Source organism: Alnus glutinosa, chromosome 11, assembly GCF_958979055.1.
Source record: "Alnus glutinosa chromosome 11, dhAlnGlut1.1, whole genome shotgun sequence".
Classification (NCBI taxonomy): Eukaryota; Viridiplantae; Streptophyta; class Magnoliopsida; order Fagales; family Betulaceae; genus Alnus; species Alnus glutinosa.
In genome coordinates, this window is record NC_084896.1 from 3,427,336 (window position 1) to 3,444,794 (window position 17,459).

The 17,459-nt window shown below is 39.4% G+C and overlaps 6 protein-coding genes and 1 pseudogene across 7 annotated transcripts; 4 read left to right on the plus strand and 3 right to left on the minus strand.

The window, feature by feature from the left end:
- Positions 1-283: 283 nt before the first annotated feature.
- On the minus strand, positions 284-827 carry LOC133881832 (auxin-induced protein 15A-like). Its single transcript, XM_062320878.1, has one exon. The coding sequence runs from the start codon at positions 690-692 to the stop codon at positions 387-389; it is 306 nt and encodes a 101-aa protein (XP_062176862.1). The 5' UTR covers positions 693-827; the 3' UTR covers positions 284-386.
- A 361-nt stretch (positions 828-1,188) lies between these two features.
- LOC133881824 (uncharacterized) lies at positions 1,189-1,986 on the plus strand. Its single transcript, XM_062320868.1, has one exon. The coding sequence runs from the start codon at positions 1,365-1,367 to the stop codon at positions 1,896-1,898; it is 534 nt and encodes a 177-aa protein (XP_062176852.1). The 5' UTR covers positions 1,189-1,364; the 3' UTR covers positions 1,899-1,986.
- Positions 1,987-2,128: 142 nt separating this feature from the next.
- Positions 2,129-3,144, plus strand: LOC133882074 (pentatricopeptide repeat-containing protein At3g25210, mitochondrial-like; annotated as a pseudogene).
- On the plus strand, positions 2,760-10,783 carry LOC133881827 (auxin-induced protein 15A-like). Of its 2 annotated transcripts, none has more exons than XM_062320872.1 (3): positions 2,760-2,893; positions 3,250-3,394; positions 9,975-10,783. In XM_062320872.1, exon 3 carries the CDS (start codon positions 10,118-10,120, stop codon positions 10,589-10,591), a length of 474 nt encoding a protein of 157 aa, XP_062176856.1. In that variant the 5' UTR covers positions 2,760-2,893; positions 3,250-3,394; positions 9,975-10,117; the 3' UTR covers positions 10,592-10,783. The 2 variants fall into 2 exon arrangements, with proteins under 2 accessions (XP_062176856.1, XP_062176857.1); XM_062320873.1 differs by having other exon boundaries at positions 3,250-3,379.
- A 929-nt stretch (positions 10,784-11,712) lies between these two features.
- LOC133881845 (auxin-responsive protein SAUR24-like) lies at positions 11,713-12,377 on the minus strand. The gene has a single exon (XM_062320890.1). The coding sequence runs from the start codon at positions 12,298-12,300 to the stop codon at positions 11,998-12,000; it is 303 nt and encodes a 100-aa protein (XP_062176874.1). The 5' UTR covers positions 12,301-12,377; the 3' UTR covers positions 11,713-11,997.
- A 1,757-nt stretch (positions 12,378-14,134) lies between these two features.
- On the minus strand, positions 14,135-14,603 carry LOC133881834 (auxin-responsive protein SAUR23-like). Its single transcript, XM_062320880.1, has one exon. It carries the CDS (start codon positions 14,528-14,530, stop codon positions 14,225-14,227), a length of 306 nt encoding a protein of 101 aa, XP_062176864.1. The 5' UTR covers positions 14,531-14,603; the 3' UTR covers positions 14,135-14,224.
- A 602-nt stretch (positions 14,604-15,205) lies between these two features.
- On the plus strand, positions 15,206-15,847 carry LOC133881833 (auxin-induced protein 15A-like). Its single transcript, XM_062320879.1, has one exon. It carries the CDS (start codon positions 15,416-15,418, stop codon positions 15,719-15,721), a length of 306 nt encoding a protein of 101 aa, XP_062176863.1. The 5' UTR covers positions 15,206-15,415; the 3' UTR covers positions 15,722-15,847.
- Positions 15,848-17,459: the final 1,612 nt, after the last annotated feature.

Genomic DNA, 17,459 nt, shown 5'->3' on the forward strand with positions numbered 1-17,459 from the left:
AAGGTCTTAACTTTGTGTTTGGTTTTCCATTAAAAATTATACTTTTTCTTGTCGATTTCATACAAATGTCCAAGAAGGTTGCTCATTCTTTTGAAGAAGACAAGATTGTGGCAGATAGTAGAAGAAACCATCAAAATCAATGCCCATTAGATAGACTGTTATCCATAGAAAAAACATGCCAAATCAAACAAAATTTAAGGGGATTGAAATGTCACAGAATGAAAAGATCAATTTAAACTGAGGAGACTGTGAGAAGGGTGTAAGAGTAACTGCAATGATTCGATTAGAAAAACTCAGGATAGGTAGTTAATCCCCATCTCTTCTTCTAGTAAAATCAAATGAAGAATATACATGGATTTACAAAATTGGCACTGCTTGTTCATGTATTACAACAATTCATGTAAGCAAGAAGTGAGACCAATGAAGAGATCTTCGCTGCAGGGAATTGTGAGACCTCCCATTGGATGATCAAATCCAAATTCTTCCTCAGCCATGCCTAGCAATTCTTGAAATGAAGGCTGGTTCAGAAGTGATACTGGAACTATGAATCGCTTCTTTTCGCTCTCTCCAACGTATATTGCAAGGTGGCCTTTTGGAACATCTGTAAATGTTGAAGCTGCTTTCTTTGCAAATGAGTTTGATCGGCGAAGAATATGCTTAGCATGTGTAATACCAGGCAAACGAATAGCCATTGCTATCTATGTATGTTGTTTCTGAAAAAGGCAGTGAAGATCAGCAACAAAAAGTGAAGAGAAAGTAAAGGATTTGATAGCAGAGGATGTGAAGATCGACTTGAGTTTGGCTATGGAATGATGTGTTACGTGTATGTATATATAGATAATAGATATGATTAACTTGTGAAAGTCTCTTACATGTGGAATGAGTGGTGTATAGGCATTTGAAAGACACAAGCATTTAAAGGATCACATGGACTGTCTTCCATCTCAACAACATGGTAGTGATTGAGGCTTTATATTTCTTGGAGCAACCTACAACTACAAGGGACCAAGTTAAAATCAAAGACAAAACAATAAAATGTGGTCCAACAGATATATCTCAACCACTGCCAGGTTCTTGACAATGAGTTGGAGGACATGTCCATGTGATCCTTCAAATATCCCGCGACCCGCATGCCTCTACACCACTCGCTCCACATTTCAGACAGTTTCGCACACTAATCATCTGTACACACAGAGCCAGACGTTGAGAAGTTGCTCCAATCCACTTATCCTTGATTTCAACTGGGGCCCTTTGCAGGTTGTCCTCCCAGAAATGCATGCCCAGGATGTCTTCCAACTTTAATACCTCGATCACAAACATGTCCTTGACGATGGGTTGGAAGACACATCCATGTGATCCTTTAAATGCTTATGTTTCGAACAAATGACCCCCACCCGAGTGCCTCTACACCACTCACTCCTCATTTCAGAGACTTTCACACACTAACCAATCATGAATCATCTATGTATATATATACATACACATATCATTCCATAGCCAAACCAAGTCCTCACGTCCTCTGCTCTCAAATCCTTTTACTTTCTTTCTCCCTTTTCATTTGTAATCTTCGCAATCTTTCTGGGCAGATAGCAATGGCTATTCGTTTGCCTGGTGTTATTAATGCTAAGAACATTCTCCGCCGATCAAACTCATTTGGAAAGAAAGCAGCTTCATCATTTATCCAAGTTCCAAAAGGCCATCTTGCAGTATACGTTGGAGACAGCGAAAAGAAGCGATTCGTAGTTCCAATATCACTTCTGAACCACCCTTCATTTCAAGAATTGCTAGGCATGGCTGAGGAAGAATTTGGATTCGATCATCCAATGGGTGGCCTCACAATTCCCTGCAGTGAAGACTTATTCATTGATCTCACTTCTCGCTTACATCAATTGTTGTAATTCATAAACAAGCAGTGCCAATTTTGTAAATTTTATATTTGTTTTTAACAGAAAAAGAGATCCACTATGAATTTTACCAATTGAATTATTGCAATTCTTCTCACATTCTCTATTTGTTTTTAATAATTTCGACAACTGATGAAATAAAAATTAAGTTGTTTAATCACTTATTCAAGTAGGTGAGTTTTATAAATCACCTACTTTTCTTTCAAATTAAACAAATAATTTGAGACGAACCTAATTCAATTGCCATTAAGATTCTCATCACCGGCGAGCGGTACCGCCACGCCGAGACCCTTGTCGAAGAGGTACTCGCCGGCGCCTGTGACATTAGCGTCCCTCTTTACAATTCCATTATCAAGTTCTGTTGCGCTCGAAGGTCCCTGTTTAATCGCGCCTTCGATGTGTAGAAGAAAATGTTTAGCTCAGAGAATTGTAAGCCCACGCTTGAGATTTACACGTTGTTGTTGAATTCGTTGCTCAGAAAGTTCAATAAGTTGAATGTGTGTTATATGTATTTACATTCGGTCTGGTCGTTAGCAAAGCAAATGAAGGCGGTGGGTGTGATACCTGACACGTTCGTGTTGAACATGATTATAAAGGTGTATGCGAAGTGTCTTGAGGTTGATGAGGCGATTCGGGGTTTTCGCGAAATGGGGTTGTATGGATGTGAGCCAAATGCGTATACCTATGGGTATATAGCGAAGGGTTTGTGTGAGAAGGGGAGGGTGGGTAAGGGTCTCGAGTTTTATAAGGAAATGAGGGAGAAGAGTTTGGTACGGCGTAGTAGTACTTATATATGACTGTGATTTGCAGTGTTTCTTTGGAACGGAGGTACGAGGACGCGATTGATGTTGTGTTCGACATGTTGGGGGATTCCATGTCTCCTAATTTCTTGACCTACAAAACATTGTTGGAGGGAATGTGGCGGGATGGGAGAGGCGACGAGGCCTTTCAACTGCTCGATGAATTGCGGAAGAGGGATTGTTCGATGGGTGAGAAGACTTACAAAATTTTATTGAATGGATTGTATTTTCTAAGTCGCGAGTAGGCTAGCTCTTTATTCAGCACTCTGAAGTCATTGAAGATTTATTACTGAATACAACTTCACAAGCATAGCAAGCATTTAAAAACTGTTAAATCTGATGTGAAGTATCTAATCCAGTCACTGGCTGATTCATGTGATTTGCTTGATTGAGTTGGTTTAAGGTTGATAGTTATCTGGTATCTCAATACTGCTGTCCTTGGTGCCTGCTGGATTGGTTTTTTCAGTAGTCTAAGGAGGGATCTACCCTCCTCGACTGATTTTATAATTTCATGTGCTGAAGCCGTAAAATCATGTTTTCTGCAGAGAAAGCAACATAAAGGATCTCTGCAACAAAAGCTGTGTAAAACAGTGCGGCAGGTCTTCTGTTTGCTAGAGCTTCTATGTCAATAACTGCTGGGAGAGTGGATAGTTCTTCTGATATTGAGCTTCTCCGGTGAATTTTCTTAAGGTATTCAGATTCTTCTAAGCAAGAGCATGAGGAGATAGCATGCTGATTTGATTTCTTGCATCCTTGTAGTCGCACCTATTTTCAGTTGCACATAGTATACTCTTACAGAAGATCTAACCATGATTGTTATGATCAAAAAAATATTAATAGGGTCTTCTTATTTCTGAAAGAACATATTTTTTTATTAAATTTTCTTATACTTCTTCTTCTTGGTGAAATTGAGATGGAATTGTACTAGAATTGTAAAAATTGCTAGCTAGGATAGTGGACTCTTGATGCCTTTCTCCAGAAAAAGAAAACTCAACTAGCTGGATCTCTTGAAAATTAGTTGAAAGTTTTTAAGATTTTGTATAACTTATATCTAAAGTTCATTTATAGGAATGTCCATCCCCCACCCTTGTTGAGAAGGAAGGGACAAAAGGTTGTACATCCATCACTGCCATGATGATGCTTTTATGGAATTTGAGAATATCTAAAGTTGAATATTGTTGGATATCTAAGGTCACTGAAATATTTAGATTTATGAAATTGAGTACATTTTGTGGGTACCATGTACGAAATGAACGGGGTACTTCAATTTTTTTAGCAACCATTTTTCTTGCACATAATCATCTTATATTAGGGCAGTTTCAGATGATTTGCTAGGAAGCTTTTATTTGTTCCATACTGATTTTATTTGAATGCATTTTAATTTGATTCCTACATGTTTTGCATACTCCCCTTGTTATTTTGGCTAATGAATTTGCTTCTGGTTTTTCAACCTGAATATGATATTACTTGATTATTTGTCCCTTAATACAAAATTCTAGGGCCCAAGTTTTTGTTTTTCTATTTGAATCCTTTTTGCTTTGTCAGTTATTCTTTTAAGTATAATCTTGAGAAACTACACATACCCCCTCAAACTAACACTCAATTTGTAATACCCCCCAAACTACCAAAAATTTGCAATGTATAAGAGCCTAATCTGTGCTTCTGTACCCCAGTAATAAATTCTTGCCAAGAAATAATTGAAAAATACAAGTGACAAACTGGTTTGGTTGCTTGACCAAAGCCAGTGCTGTTTGCTATTATTTATAGAGTAAGTTTTACATTTGTTTGGGAAGAATTGTACAAGGCTTTTTACAAACAGAGTTGTGTGAGATGTAACACAAAAAGGGAAAAAGTAGTTTGCTGAGTTTGACAACTCTTGAGTCAACCGGGAAACACTGAGGTGTAATATGCAGCAGAAATCCTGGAGGGAATCAGGCTGCAAGTCTGCTGTGCAGACTGTTCCAGACAGAAGCTAAGGGTAGGCTGCAAGTCTGCTGTCTTGGGATCATGTGCATGTTGAATCCAAGGAAAATAATGCTGAGAAAGATCTTAGAAAATATAGGTTGAGTAACGGCTACTAGCCGTTACTTGCTGGAAACTTGTCTCCTTCTTCTTCAACTTGATTTTCTCCCTTAACACCCCCCCGCAAACTGATGGGGGGAAGAACCATCAGTTTGTCACGAAGGAAAGAGAACCGGGCAGCAGTATGTCCCTTGGTGAAGATATCAGCTAGTTGTTCAAGAGTAGAGATATGCTTTAGTTGGATATCTTGATTGAGAACTTTTTCCCGAACAAAATGAATGTCTACTTCAATGTGTTTGGTGCGGGCATGATTGACTGGATTGGATGCAATGGCAAGAGCACCAGAGTTGTCACACCAAAGAAGAGGTGGAGAAGGAAGAATTACTCGAAGTTCTTTTAGAAGCATACGCAGCCAATACATCTCTGCAGTAGCCAAGGACAGTGATCTATATTCGGCCTCAGTACTTGATCTAGAAACAATGTGCTGTTTCTTGGCAGTCCAGGAGATCAGATTTGGTCCAAGAAAGATGCCAAAACCAGTAGTAGATCTTCTATCATCTGGATTGCCTGCCCAATCCGAGTCACAGTAGGCAGTGATGGTGATTGGCCCTTTGCTGTATTGTAGACCATGATCAATGGATCCCTTAAGATATCTCAAGATGCGTTTGGCAGCTGTGAGGTGAGTAGATGTTGGTGCATGCATATGTTGACACAATTGATTGACTGAGTATGCTATCTCGGGTCTAGTAAGAGTTACATACTGCAGTGCCCCAACAATATGGCGATAGATGGTAGGATTGGGCAGAGGAATTCCATCATATTTTGACATTTTTGAACCTGCAACAGATGGAGCTGGATAAGGTTTAGAATCTGTCATTTGAGTCCGGTCAAGGAGGTCTATGATATATTTAGACTGACGAAGGTGGAGACCAGAAGTATCTCGGGTAGCTTGAATGCCCAGAAAATAGCTAAGTTCACCAAGGTCTTTGATGGCAAAATCTGATTTGAGCTTGCTGAGAATCCAGGAGATGGTAGCTTTGTGATTACCAGTCAGAATGATATCATCAACATAAACTAGTATGAAGATGTGGACTTGGCTAGTGTGATAAATGAAGAGAGAGGGATCCAATTGAGATCCTTGAAATCCAATTTCCAGAAGTGCTTGAGAGAAACGAGTGAACCAAGCTCTAGGAGCTTGTTTCAAGCCATAAAGGGATTTGTGGAGTTTACAAACATGATCTGGATAGGAATGGTGGACAAAGCCTTGGGGTTGCTCCATGTAAACTTCTTCATCCAGCTCCCCATGGAGAAAAGCATTAGAAACATCCAGTTGATTAATGGACCAATCAAACTGAACCGCTAGAGCTAGGACAAGTCGAATTGTTGCTGGTTTTATGACAGGGCTAAAGGTCTCATAGTAGTCCACACCATTGAGTTGATCAAACCCTTTGGCAACTAATCTAGCTTTGTGTCTATCCACACTACCATCTGATTTCTGTTTGATTTTGAACACCCATTTATTTCTAACAACATTATGATGAGGTGGTCTTGGGCACAAGGACCAAGTGTTGTTAGAAATCAATGCTTGATATTCAAGATTCATGGCATTAACCCACTCGGGTTTGGTGGCAGCCTGTTTGAAAGTTGTAGGCTCTGGAGGTAAGAGACAAGTGTGAAGGGCATGCAAAGGGTGTCTAAGAGCAGAGAACAAGTGAAAACCAGGGTATTGTTTTGGTTTCAAGTGACCAGTTTGTGATCTGGTCACCATACGATCAGGTGGTACTTCAAGGGAAGGAGAAGAAGATGTGGAAGAAGGAGGAGGAAGGAAAGGTTGAGGAAGTTGATGAAGAGTTGAAGGGGAATCTGGTTGAGTGTCTTGATGACTAGATGACTCGTTGGAAGAAGTGGGAGAAGAAGGAATTTCCAGAGAATCAGGTGGAGAGTCGGATGCTGCAGAAAATGGTGTGTCAGTCGAGTTTTGAGGCTGTGTTGGCTGGGATGTTACTGATTGGTGAGGTGATAAAGATGGAGATGAAGAATTTGAGGTATGAGAGAAACTAGAAGGTAGTAGAACTAAGAAATTACCTGGAGAGGCCGTGACTTTGCAGGAACCAAGTGAAAAGGTTGGACTCTTGGCAGGAAATTGAGTCTCATCAAATATGACATTCCGAGATAAAAACACCTTGTGAGTTGTAGGGTCAAGACACCTGTACCCTTTCTGATTTGAACCATAACCAATAAAAATACATGGTTTGCTTCTGAATGACAGTTTATGGTTTGCATATGGCCTTAGAAAAGGGTAACATAGACACCCAAAGGCTCGGAGTGATGTGTAATCTGGAGAATGGTGGAAAAGTTTAGAAAAAGGAGATTCATATTGAAGGACAGGAGATGGAAGTCGGTTGATTAGGAAAGTGGCAGTGAGAAAAGCATCTACCCAATACTTAGGTGAGAGACCAGATTGAGCAAGAAGAGTTAGTCCCATTTCCACAACATGTCTGTGTTTTCTCTCAGCAATACCATTTTGTTGAGAGGTGTGGGGACAAGTCAAGCGATGGAGAATGCCATGTTGAGCAACGAATTGCTTGAAAAGTGTGGAGGTATATTCTCCTCCATTGTCACTTTGAAACTTTTGAATTTTGGTGGAGAAGAGATTTTCAGCAAGTAGTTTGAACTTAACAAAACTTTGATAAACATCACTTTTATTTAAGATAGGATATAACCAGGTGAACCGGCTATAATCATCTACAAATAGAACATAGAACTTACAACCACTTAGAGAAGCTACAGGGGATGTCCATACATCCGAGTGAACTAGTTCTAAAGGTCTAGTGGAAGTTCTAGTAGAATCAAAAAAGGGCAATTGTTTGGATTTTCCAAGTTGACAGGATTCACAAACTCTTGTCCTATCAAGTGAACCAGTGAGGGGCAGACAATGGTTCTTCAAAATCTGTTGGAAGATGGAGATAGAAGGGTGTCCAAGTCTTTGGTGCCAAACCATATCCGTGGTTTTTACTCCAAGGTGTGCTGTAAGACCCTTCCATTTATTTAAGTAGTTGGAGTTGAGAGAGTGGAATGGAATGGGGTACAACCCATTTTCACTTGGTCCCTGGAGCAACACAGCCCCCGTCAGGTTGTCCTGTACAGAAAAACTAGAGCCAGTGAGGGCAAACCAGCAATCATTGTCAATACAAAACTTATTGATGGAGAGAAGGTTTGCTGAAGCATTTGGACAGTGTAAGATATTTTTGAGAAGGAATGAAGGCACAGATGAAGTCTTGCTATGAACTAATGAGGAACCAGAATGTTTGATACTCAAACCTGCCCCATTGCCTACTCCTACAGTGTCGGCACCATCAAAAGGCTGAGGATTGTCAATGTTGGATGAATCTGCAGTGATATGAGTGTTGGCTCCAGAGTCTGCTAACCAGTCTTGTGTTTCAAAACCTTCATTAAATTGTGCTACCAATGCTGCAAGTTGAGTAGGGGGATGCCTTCCTTGATAGGCAAAGTCCATACGATGATAGCAGTCAAGTGCATTGTGACTGCTCTTACCACAGATTTGACAAGGTTGACGAGGTGCTGGAGTTTGAGGTGTTGGAGGTGCTGGAGTCTGAGTGTTGCGGTTTTGAGGGTTTCCTTGCTGATGGAAGAAATTTGGCCGAAAATGAGGAGGTCTGAAGCTTTGATTGTATGCAGGCTGGTTACCATTTCCTCTGAAGTTGCTTCTGGGAGCAAATTGTTGAGGTCGAAAGGTAGGTCTGGGAGGAGGAAATCTAGTTCTTTTGAAATGAGATGGTTCAGGTGTGTGATGAATGTTCTGATTTTGCTTGGCATGCAAAGCAAAGGATCCTGTTTCTGGTGTGATAGTGGGGCGTTGCTGGTTTTCCAGTAGTATCTCATGGTTCAGAAGTTCAGATTGAAAATCAACAAAGGTCATATCATGATCACGGGTAGCAAAGGAATGAATGGTAACAAAGGTGTGAAACATAGGGTTCAAACCACTTACAACAAAGGAGATGAGGTCATCATCATCTATGGGTTTTCCAGCAGCAGATAATTGATCTGCCCATTGTTTAGCTTGATTCAAGTATTCAGTGCACGAACGACTTCCCTGCTGCAAGCTTTGTAACTGCCGCTTGAGATGGGAAATTCTGGACTTGGACTGAGACGCATAGCGTGTTGCAAGAGTAGTCCAAGCTTCATACGATGTCTTCAAACCATACATCGTGGATACAATGGAAGGTGAAAGTGAACAAATGATCCAACTCAAGAGAAGTTGGTCTTTCTTCTGCCATGTAACATAGGCAGGGTTTAGGACTTGAACATTTTCAGAATTAACCACAAATTGTGGTGGACACAGGTCAGTGCCATCAACTAGACCTTGGAGATCATTGCCTCGGAGGATGGGTTGGAACTGAGCCACCCAGGCCAAGTAGTTTGGTCCTTCAAGTTTAAAGAGTTGTGAGCAAGCCGGCATGGTGGAAAGGGGAGAGGTAATTTCAGTTGGTGGATTTGAGGATGTAGCTGAGTTGTTAGGATTCGAGATGGGGTTGGAAGCAGGTGGTGTGGTTTGCTGAGAGGAAGGATCAGTATTGGCAGGGTTGGAAGCTGGAGATGTGTTCTGCTGAGAGGAAGAGGCAGAGTTGGCAGAGGAAGGATTGGTGTTGGTCATTGTTTGAGCGTTGGCTATCAAGGCTCTGATACCATGAAAAATACAAGTGACAAACTGGTTTGGTTGCTTGACCAAAGCCAGTGCTGTTTGCTATTATTTATAGAGTAAGTTTTACATTTGTTTGGGAAGAATTGTACAAGGCTTTTTACAAACAGAGTTGTGTGAGATGTAACACAAAAAGGGAAAAAGTAGTTTGCTGAGTTTGACAACTCTTGAGTCAACCGGGAAACACTGAGGTGTAATATGCAGCAGAAATCCTGGAGGGAATCAGGCTGCAAGTCTGCTGTGCAGACTGTTCCAGACAGAAGCTAAGGGTAGGCTGCAAGTCTGCTGTCTTGGGATCATGTGCATGTTGAATCCAAGGAAAATAATGCTGAGAAAGATCTTAGAAAATATAGGTTGAGTAACGGCTACTAGCCGTTACTTGCTGGAAACTTGTCTCCTTCTTCTTCAACTTGATTTTCTCCCTTAACAATAATGGCCATATGTGCCTACATGTCTAAACCTGTCCTCCATTTTCTAGCGGTCAGCCAGTGGTTTAGAGTTATCTTTGATTAAACTGGGCCCTTGTAGGTTGCTCAACCAGAACAGCTTGCCCAAAACTTTTTCCAGAAAACATATGAAGTCTCAATCACTGTCATGTCCTTGACGATGAGTTGGAAGACAGCTCCATGTGATCCTTCAAATGCTTATGTTTCGAGCAAATCCCCACCAGAATGCCTCTACACCATTCACTCCACATTTCAGATACTTCAAATGCTTATATATACATACACATATCATTCCATATCCAAACCAAGACCTCTCACGTCTTGTGCTCTCAAATCCTTTACTTTCTTCTCCCTTTCATTTGTGATCTTCACCAGCTTTCTGGGCAGATAGCAATGGCCATTCGTTTGCCTGGTGTTATAAATGCTAAGAACATTCTCCGCAGATCAAACTCATTTGCAAAGAGAGCAGCTTCAAGATTTATGGATGTTCCAAAAGGCCACCTTGCTATATACGTTGGAGAGAGCGAAAAGAAGCGATTCGTAGTTCCAGTATCACTTCTGAACCACCCTTCATTTCAAGAATTGCTAGGCATGGCTGAGGAAGAATTTGGATTTGATCATCCAATGGGAGGTCTCACAATTCCCTGCAGCGAAGACTTTTTCATTGGTCTCACTTCTTGCTTACATGAATTGTTGTAATACATAAACAAGCAGTGCCAATTTTGTAAATCCATATATATTCTTCATTTGTTTTTAGCAGAAGAAGAGATGGGGATTGACTACCTACCCTGAGTTTTTCTAATCAAATCATTGCAGTTTCTCTTAAATTGATGATCTTTTCATTCTGTGATATTTCAAGCCCATTCAATTTTGTTCGATTTGGCATGTTTTTCTATTGATGATAGTAGGCATTGATTTTCATGGTTTCTTCTAATTTCTGCTCCAATCAATTGTCTTCTTGAAAAGAATGAGCAACCTTCTCGAAAATTTGTATGGAATCATCAATAAAAGGTATCATTTTTAATGGAAAATATTTTTCGCTTATATTTTCTCTTAGTACTTGTAGATCTCAAAATGTTTATTAATCAATTGATTGAATGCAGTACTGTCTAAAGTTATGAAGATCAAATCTCTTTGATACCACATCCAACTATAACATCAGTTAATATGCTAATTCAGAATCAATGGAATAATGAACAAGAACCATGTGCAAGAGATTTGCATAGGGGGCGTGCAAATAATATTATGCTAAGAAGAATTGACCCAAGTGAAACTTTGAATCATACTATAACAGGTGGGTAAATTTATTTGGGTTGCACAATGAGGTAGCCCTACCTTCCCTAACATTCCTTATCCCTCATGTGAACAGGAATAAATCATAAATCTCTGGTATAACACAAAAAGATTTTACCAATCATGGTAACTACATGCATCCTTAAAAATTGGTAACTACTTATCCTAAAGGCATATCATACAAGAGTCTAATTTGATCCCCAATAACATATTTCTTGTGAATAATTTCTTTACAAGAATATATAACTTGGGTCCAGACTAATCTCTGAAATTTAGCCTTTTGATGAGCCAGCAATCCATAAGCCTATAGTTTATCCTTTAGATCAGCCAATATATAGAATTTCGAAACAGCTTCCTAACACAAAGTTGATAGACACTAAAGTTCAAGTTTGTTTATGATAGGATGTGGTGCAAACCAAAACCTGGCTCAGTTTTGATGATTTCATCATTTGGTTTTAATTGAACTCTGTGTACAATGGAGAAACTTTCTGGGTACTTAAAAAAAAATGTTCTAATAAACCGTTGAAGATAACCCTTACATAACAAAGCTACAGACTATCATCCATAGAAAAACATGCAAAATTAAATAAAATTAAAGGGCTTGGAAATATCATAGAATCTTAAGAGGATCAATCTAAACTGAAAGGTAATCTCAGTTTTACATTTGTTAGGAGAGTGTTAGAGAAACTGCAAGAATTCTATTTGTAACATTTTTAGTGGGTAATCAACCCCCATTACTTCTGCCATGAATAAATAAAGAATATGCATGGATTTACAAAACTGTCTTTGCTATTCTATTTTAGTGCCGCGTATCAGAATTCATGTAAGCTAGAAGTGAGATCAATGAAGATGTCTTCACTGCAAGGAATTGTGAGACCACCCATTGGATGATGGAATCCAAATTCTTCCTCAGCCTTGTTTAGCAATTCTTGAAATGAAGGCTGGTTCAAGAATGATATGGGAACTACATATCGCTTCTTTTCACTCTCTCCAACATATACTGCTAGGTAGCCTTTTGGAACATCAGCAAATCTTGGAGCTGCTTGCTTTCCAAATGAGTTTGACCGGCGTAGAATGTGCTTAGCATGTGCAATACCAGGTAAACGAATTGCCATTTCTATCTATCTGTATTTTTCTCAGAAAGATGGTGAAGATCACAAATGAAAGCTGGAAAGGGAGAAGAAAGTAAGGATTTGATATCAGAGGATCTGAAGACGTGATCTGGCTGTGAAAGGATATATATATATATATATAACTATAGATGAGTAGTGTGTTAAGTCCCTAAAATGTGGAGCGAGTGGTGTAGAGGGATCCAGGTGGGGTTGGTGAGAGACATGGCATTTGAAGGATCACATGGACCTGTCTTTCTACTTATCATGAAGAAATTGGTAGTGATTGAGACTTTGGAACACGCTGAGCACAAGCCACAAGGATTTGCTGGGAGAACAACCTACAAGGGACCCTAGCTGTTGAATATATGGATTGGAGAAAAATTTACACCAACTGGCTGACCTCCTGCTATGAAAGACAGGGTTAGACATATATGGAAAGCACATGATGTATGTTCTACAAGTAGTCATGTCTGGAGCAAGTATTGCATTGTAAGTGATAATACTATTCCAAGCAACTGTAACAATCACCAGTAGACATATCAAATTTTAGGTGTCGACTCCTAGCACAACAAGTTTCTTCTCTTTCTCCAACATTTTTGTTCACTTTTGTTATGATCTCATACTCTGTTAGGATTGTCGAGAGTATGGGATTTAGTGAAGAGTTAAGAGAAAATGGAGAGAAAACACATGGAGTTCATGTACAGTGTGCCTATGTCTACAAGAACGAGTAGCTAATTTCACCTCAAGAATCTATCCCTGTGGACTTCATACTAGAGACCAGTGTTACTTCAGAATATTAGCCACCATTTCTAACGTAATGAAAGGAAGAGATAGTAACAACTGCATCTGTTGAATATTATGTTGACAGACTCCATACTAGCCAAATTCTTTTAACTAGCTAGATCGAAACATTAGAAAGTGAAAACACATAACAATGGATCAAAGACTTGAGAAAATGTTGGTTCCTCTTCGTTAATTAGTCTTTGTGAATAGGCAAAGTGTGAATTCAATTATTAAAAGAAGAAGATGGATCAGATGATGATAAGAATCAACGGCTCCATTTGTTAAATTTTTTTATTTCTGTCTTTGATTTTCTCTTCTCAAAACAAAAATATTAACAAATAACTAAAACACAAAACACTTACAAAAACACAAAAACAATTTCACCTTTATGTTACATCATAACACTTTCTCAAATAAAAAAACAAAAGGCACTGCCAAATCACATCGACAAGCAAAGCCGTTATATTCAATTGTGTATAACCATGTGGTTTTTGAAAACAAGTAAGCCTTGATCGAATTGTTAGTGTTTCGTAATGGCAGTTATATTCAAGCGAGAAGTGACATCAATGAAACTGTACTCTGCAAGGAATAGTCAAACCACCCATTGGATGATTAAACCCGAATTATTCTTCAGCCTTTCTTAGCAAATCTTGAAAAGGCTGGTTTAAGTATTTATAGATAGAAATGTTATGTGGAAAATCCTCTTAAATTTGATGCGTGTGGTCAAGAGGAATTTGCTGGGATAATGTAATTAGTCATATCTCATGAGGGTATCACATGGTTTTGTCTTCCAACTAGTCAGCAAAGGTTGGCCTCCAAAATGTTGTGTTTATAAGTTGATAAACACTATGCCTTACAACTTTCAAGATTAGTCATGCAGGACCAGCCAGAGATTGGAAGAAAAGCTGGATACTCATGTTGATATGACAGAAAAACTAAGCTGTGCTGCCATGGACTGAATAATCAACTTACTTTTGGTGTGAATGTCACATAATCAACAGAAGATCAATTTAAACTGGAAGGTAGTATCAATTTAACATTTGTTAGGAGAATGTGAGAGAAACTGCAATGATTCAATTGAAACAGAGAATATACATGGATTTACAAAAAATGGCACTGCTCTTTTAAATTAGTGCCGGCGGTATTACAAGAATTGATGTAAGCGAGAAGTGAGATCAATGAAGAGGTCTTCACTGCAGGGAATTGTGAGGCCACCCATTGGATGATCAAATCCAAATTCTTCCTCAGCCTTGCCTAGCAATTCTTGAAATGAAGGCTGGTTCAGAAGTGATACTGGAACTACGAACCGCTTCTTTTCGCTCTCTCCAACGTATATTGCAAGATGGCCTTTTGGAACATCCATAAATGATGAAGCTGCTTTCTTTGCAAATGTGTTTGACTGACGGAGAATGTTCTTAGCATTAATAACACCAGGCAAACGAATAGCCATTGCTATCTGCCAGGAAAGATTGCGAAGATCACAAATGAAAAGGGAGAAGAAAGTAAAGGATTTGAGAGCAGAGGACGTGAGGACTTGGTTTGGATATGGAATGATATGTGTATATATTTATATAGCTGATTCATGATTGGTTAATGTGTGAAAGTCTCTGAAATGAGGAGTGAGTGGTGTAGAGGCACTTGGGTGGGGATCATTTGTTTGAGACATATGCATTTGAAGGATCACATGGATCTGTCTTGCAAGTTCCAACTCATCGTCAAGGACATGTTTGTGATCGAGACATTAAAGTTGAAAGACATTCTGGGCATGCTTTTCTGGGAGAACCACCTACAAAGGGCCCCAGTTGAAATCAAGGATAAGTGGATTGGAGCAACTTCTCAACATCTGGCTCTGTGTGCGTTAAAGTGTCTGAAATGTGGAGTGAGTGGTGTTGTGGCACGTGGGTCTGAGATATTTGAAGGATCACATGGACATGTCCTCCAACTCATTGTCAAGAACCTGGCAGTGGTTGAGATATATCTGTTGGACCACATTTTACTGTTTTGTCTTTGATTTTAACTTGGTCCCTTGTAGTTGTAGGTTGCTCCAAGAAATATAAAGCCTCAATCACTACCATGTTGTTGAGATGGAAGACAGTCCATGTGATCTTTCAAATGCTTGTGTCTTTCAAATGCCTCTACACCACTCACTCCACATGTAAGAGACTTTCACAAGTTAGTCATATCTATTATCTATATATACATACACGTAACACATCATTCCATAGCCAAACTCAAGTCGATCTTCACATCCTCTGCTATCAAATCCTTTACTTTCTCTTCCCTTTTTGTTTCTGATCTTCACTACCTTTTCCAGAAACAACATACATAGATAGCAATGGCTATTCGTTTGCCTGGTATTACACATGCTAAGCACATTCTTCGCCGATCAAACTCATTTGCAAAGAAAGCAGCTTCAACATTTACAGATGTTCCAAAAGGCCACCTTGCAATATACGTTGGAGAGAGCGAAAAGAAGCGATTCATAGTTCCAGTATCACTTCTGAACCAGCCTTCATTTCAAGAATTGCTAGGCATGGCTGAGGAAGAATTTGGATTTGATCATCCAATGGGAGGTCTCACAATTCCCTGCAGCCAAGATTTCTTCATTGGTCTCACTTCTTGCTTACATGAATTGTTGTAATACATAAACAAGCAGTGCCAATTTTGTAAATCCATGTATATTCTTCATTTGTTTTTAGCAGAAGAAGAGATGGGGATTAACTACCTATCCTGAGTTTTTCGAATTGAATTATTGCAGTTTCTCTTACACCCTTCTCACATTCTCCTCAGTTTAAATTGATCTTTTCATTCTGTGATATTTCAAGCCCCTTAAATTTTGTTTGATTTGCATGTTTGTCTATGGATAATAGTCTACCTAATGGGCATTGATTTGATGGTTTCTTCTACTATCTGCCACAATCTTGTCTCCTTCAAAAGAATGAGCAACCTTCTTGGAAATTTGTATGAAATCGACAAGAAAAAGTATAATTTTTAATGGAAAACCAAACACAAAGTTAAGACCTTTCAAAATTTTAACTTGCTCACTTATATTTTTCCTCAAATTTTATCATGGATCCTTATTTTTTGTTCTCAGTACCTGTAGATCTCAAAATATTTATTAATCAATTGACTGAATAACAGTGCTGTCTAAAGTTATGAAGATTAAATCTCAACGGCAAACTTGTAATTTAGAATAGGTAGCTTTACCTTGCTCTTACTCAATAGGTATTAGCCTAAAAGAGTCAAAAGACTGCACCTGAATTTTATCTCCTATTTTCCACCGTGACAGTTTGATAAGTAGTATATTCATTTTCATTTTCTTGGTTTTCCTAGGATTCTGATATAATGCAGATTTAGAATCAATTCATCAATATTGGTCTTGGGAGGAGAATCTTCCAAAGCAATTATCCAAAAAATTTTAACCGGGTGAAAAGATTATCTGCAGATCTTGTGTGTGGCTCTCGTTTATTTTTTATTTGATACCACATCAAATTATAGCATCTTTTAATACATTAATTCAGAATCAATGGAATAAACAAGACACATGTGCAATAGATTTTCATAGGAGGTGTGCAAATTATGCTAAGAAGAAATGACCCAAGTTAAAACTTTGAATCATCCTACAACAGGTAGGTAAATTTATTAGGATTGCACAATGAGGTAGCCCTCCCTTCCCTTCAATTCCTTATTCCTCATGTGAACAGGAATAGATCATAAATCTCTAGTATAAAATAAAAAGATTTTAGGTTTAATTACCTTCTCCCCTTGAACTACCAGCCATTGTCAATATGCCCTCATGAACTGACACTCTCACCAGAAGAGAGTATTGAACTACCATTTACATAGCAAAACCCTCATTCCGTTAGGGAATCTTGTTAAATCGGATGGAATATTATATTTTTAGACATTAAATTTTGTTTAAAGACAGAAATACCTCAAACAATAATTTAATAAAAATATCAAACCTAATATATATTTTTTTCAAAAAAAAGAAAGAAAAAAAGAGAGGGGGTGGCTGCCATCGAGGGAGAAGGGGGATGGCTGCCACTGAGGGGGAGAAGGGGTGGGCTGCAAGCCACCCCGAAACTTGGGGGTGGCCACGCGCCACCCTTGAGCAAGCCGACCACCTCTGGGGTGGCTCGCCACCACCCTGAAACCTAGGGGTGGCCTTCGAGCCACCCTTAAAGGTGGCTCCGGCTACCTTCGAACCTAAGGGTGGTTGCACGGACATCCCCAGGTTCCTCTAGGTTGGCTCACGAGCCACCCTGGATGAAACCCAAGGGTGGGGTAGGGCCACCCCTAGAGGTGGCTGCGCTGCCACCCTATAGGCCCGACGGCCACCTCCAGGTTCGGAGGTGGCCTGAGCCACCTTTAGGGGT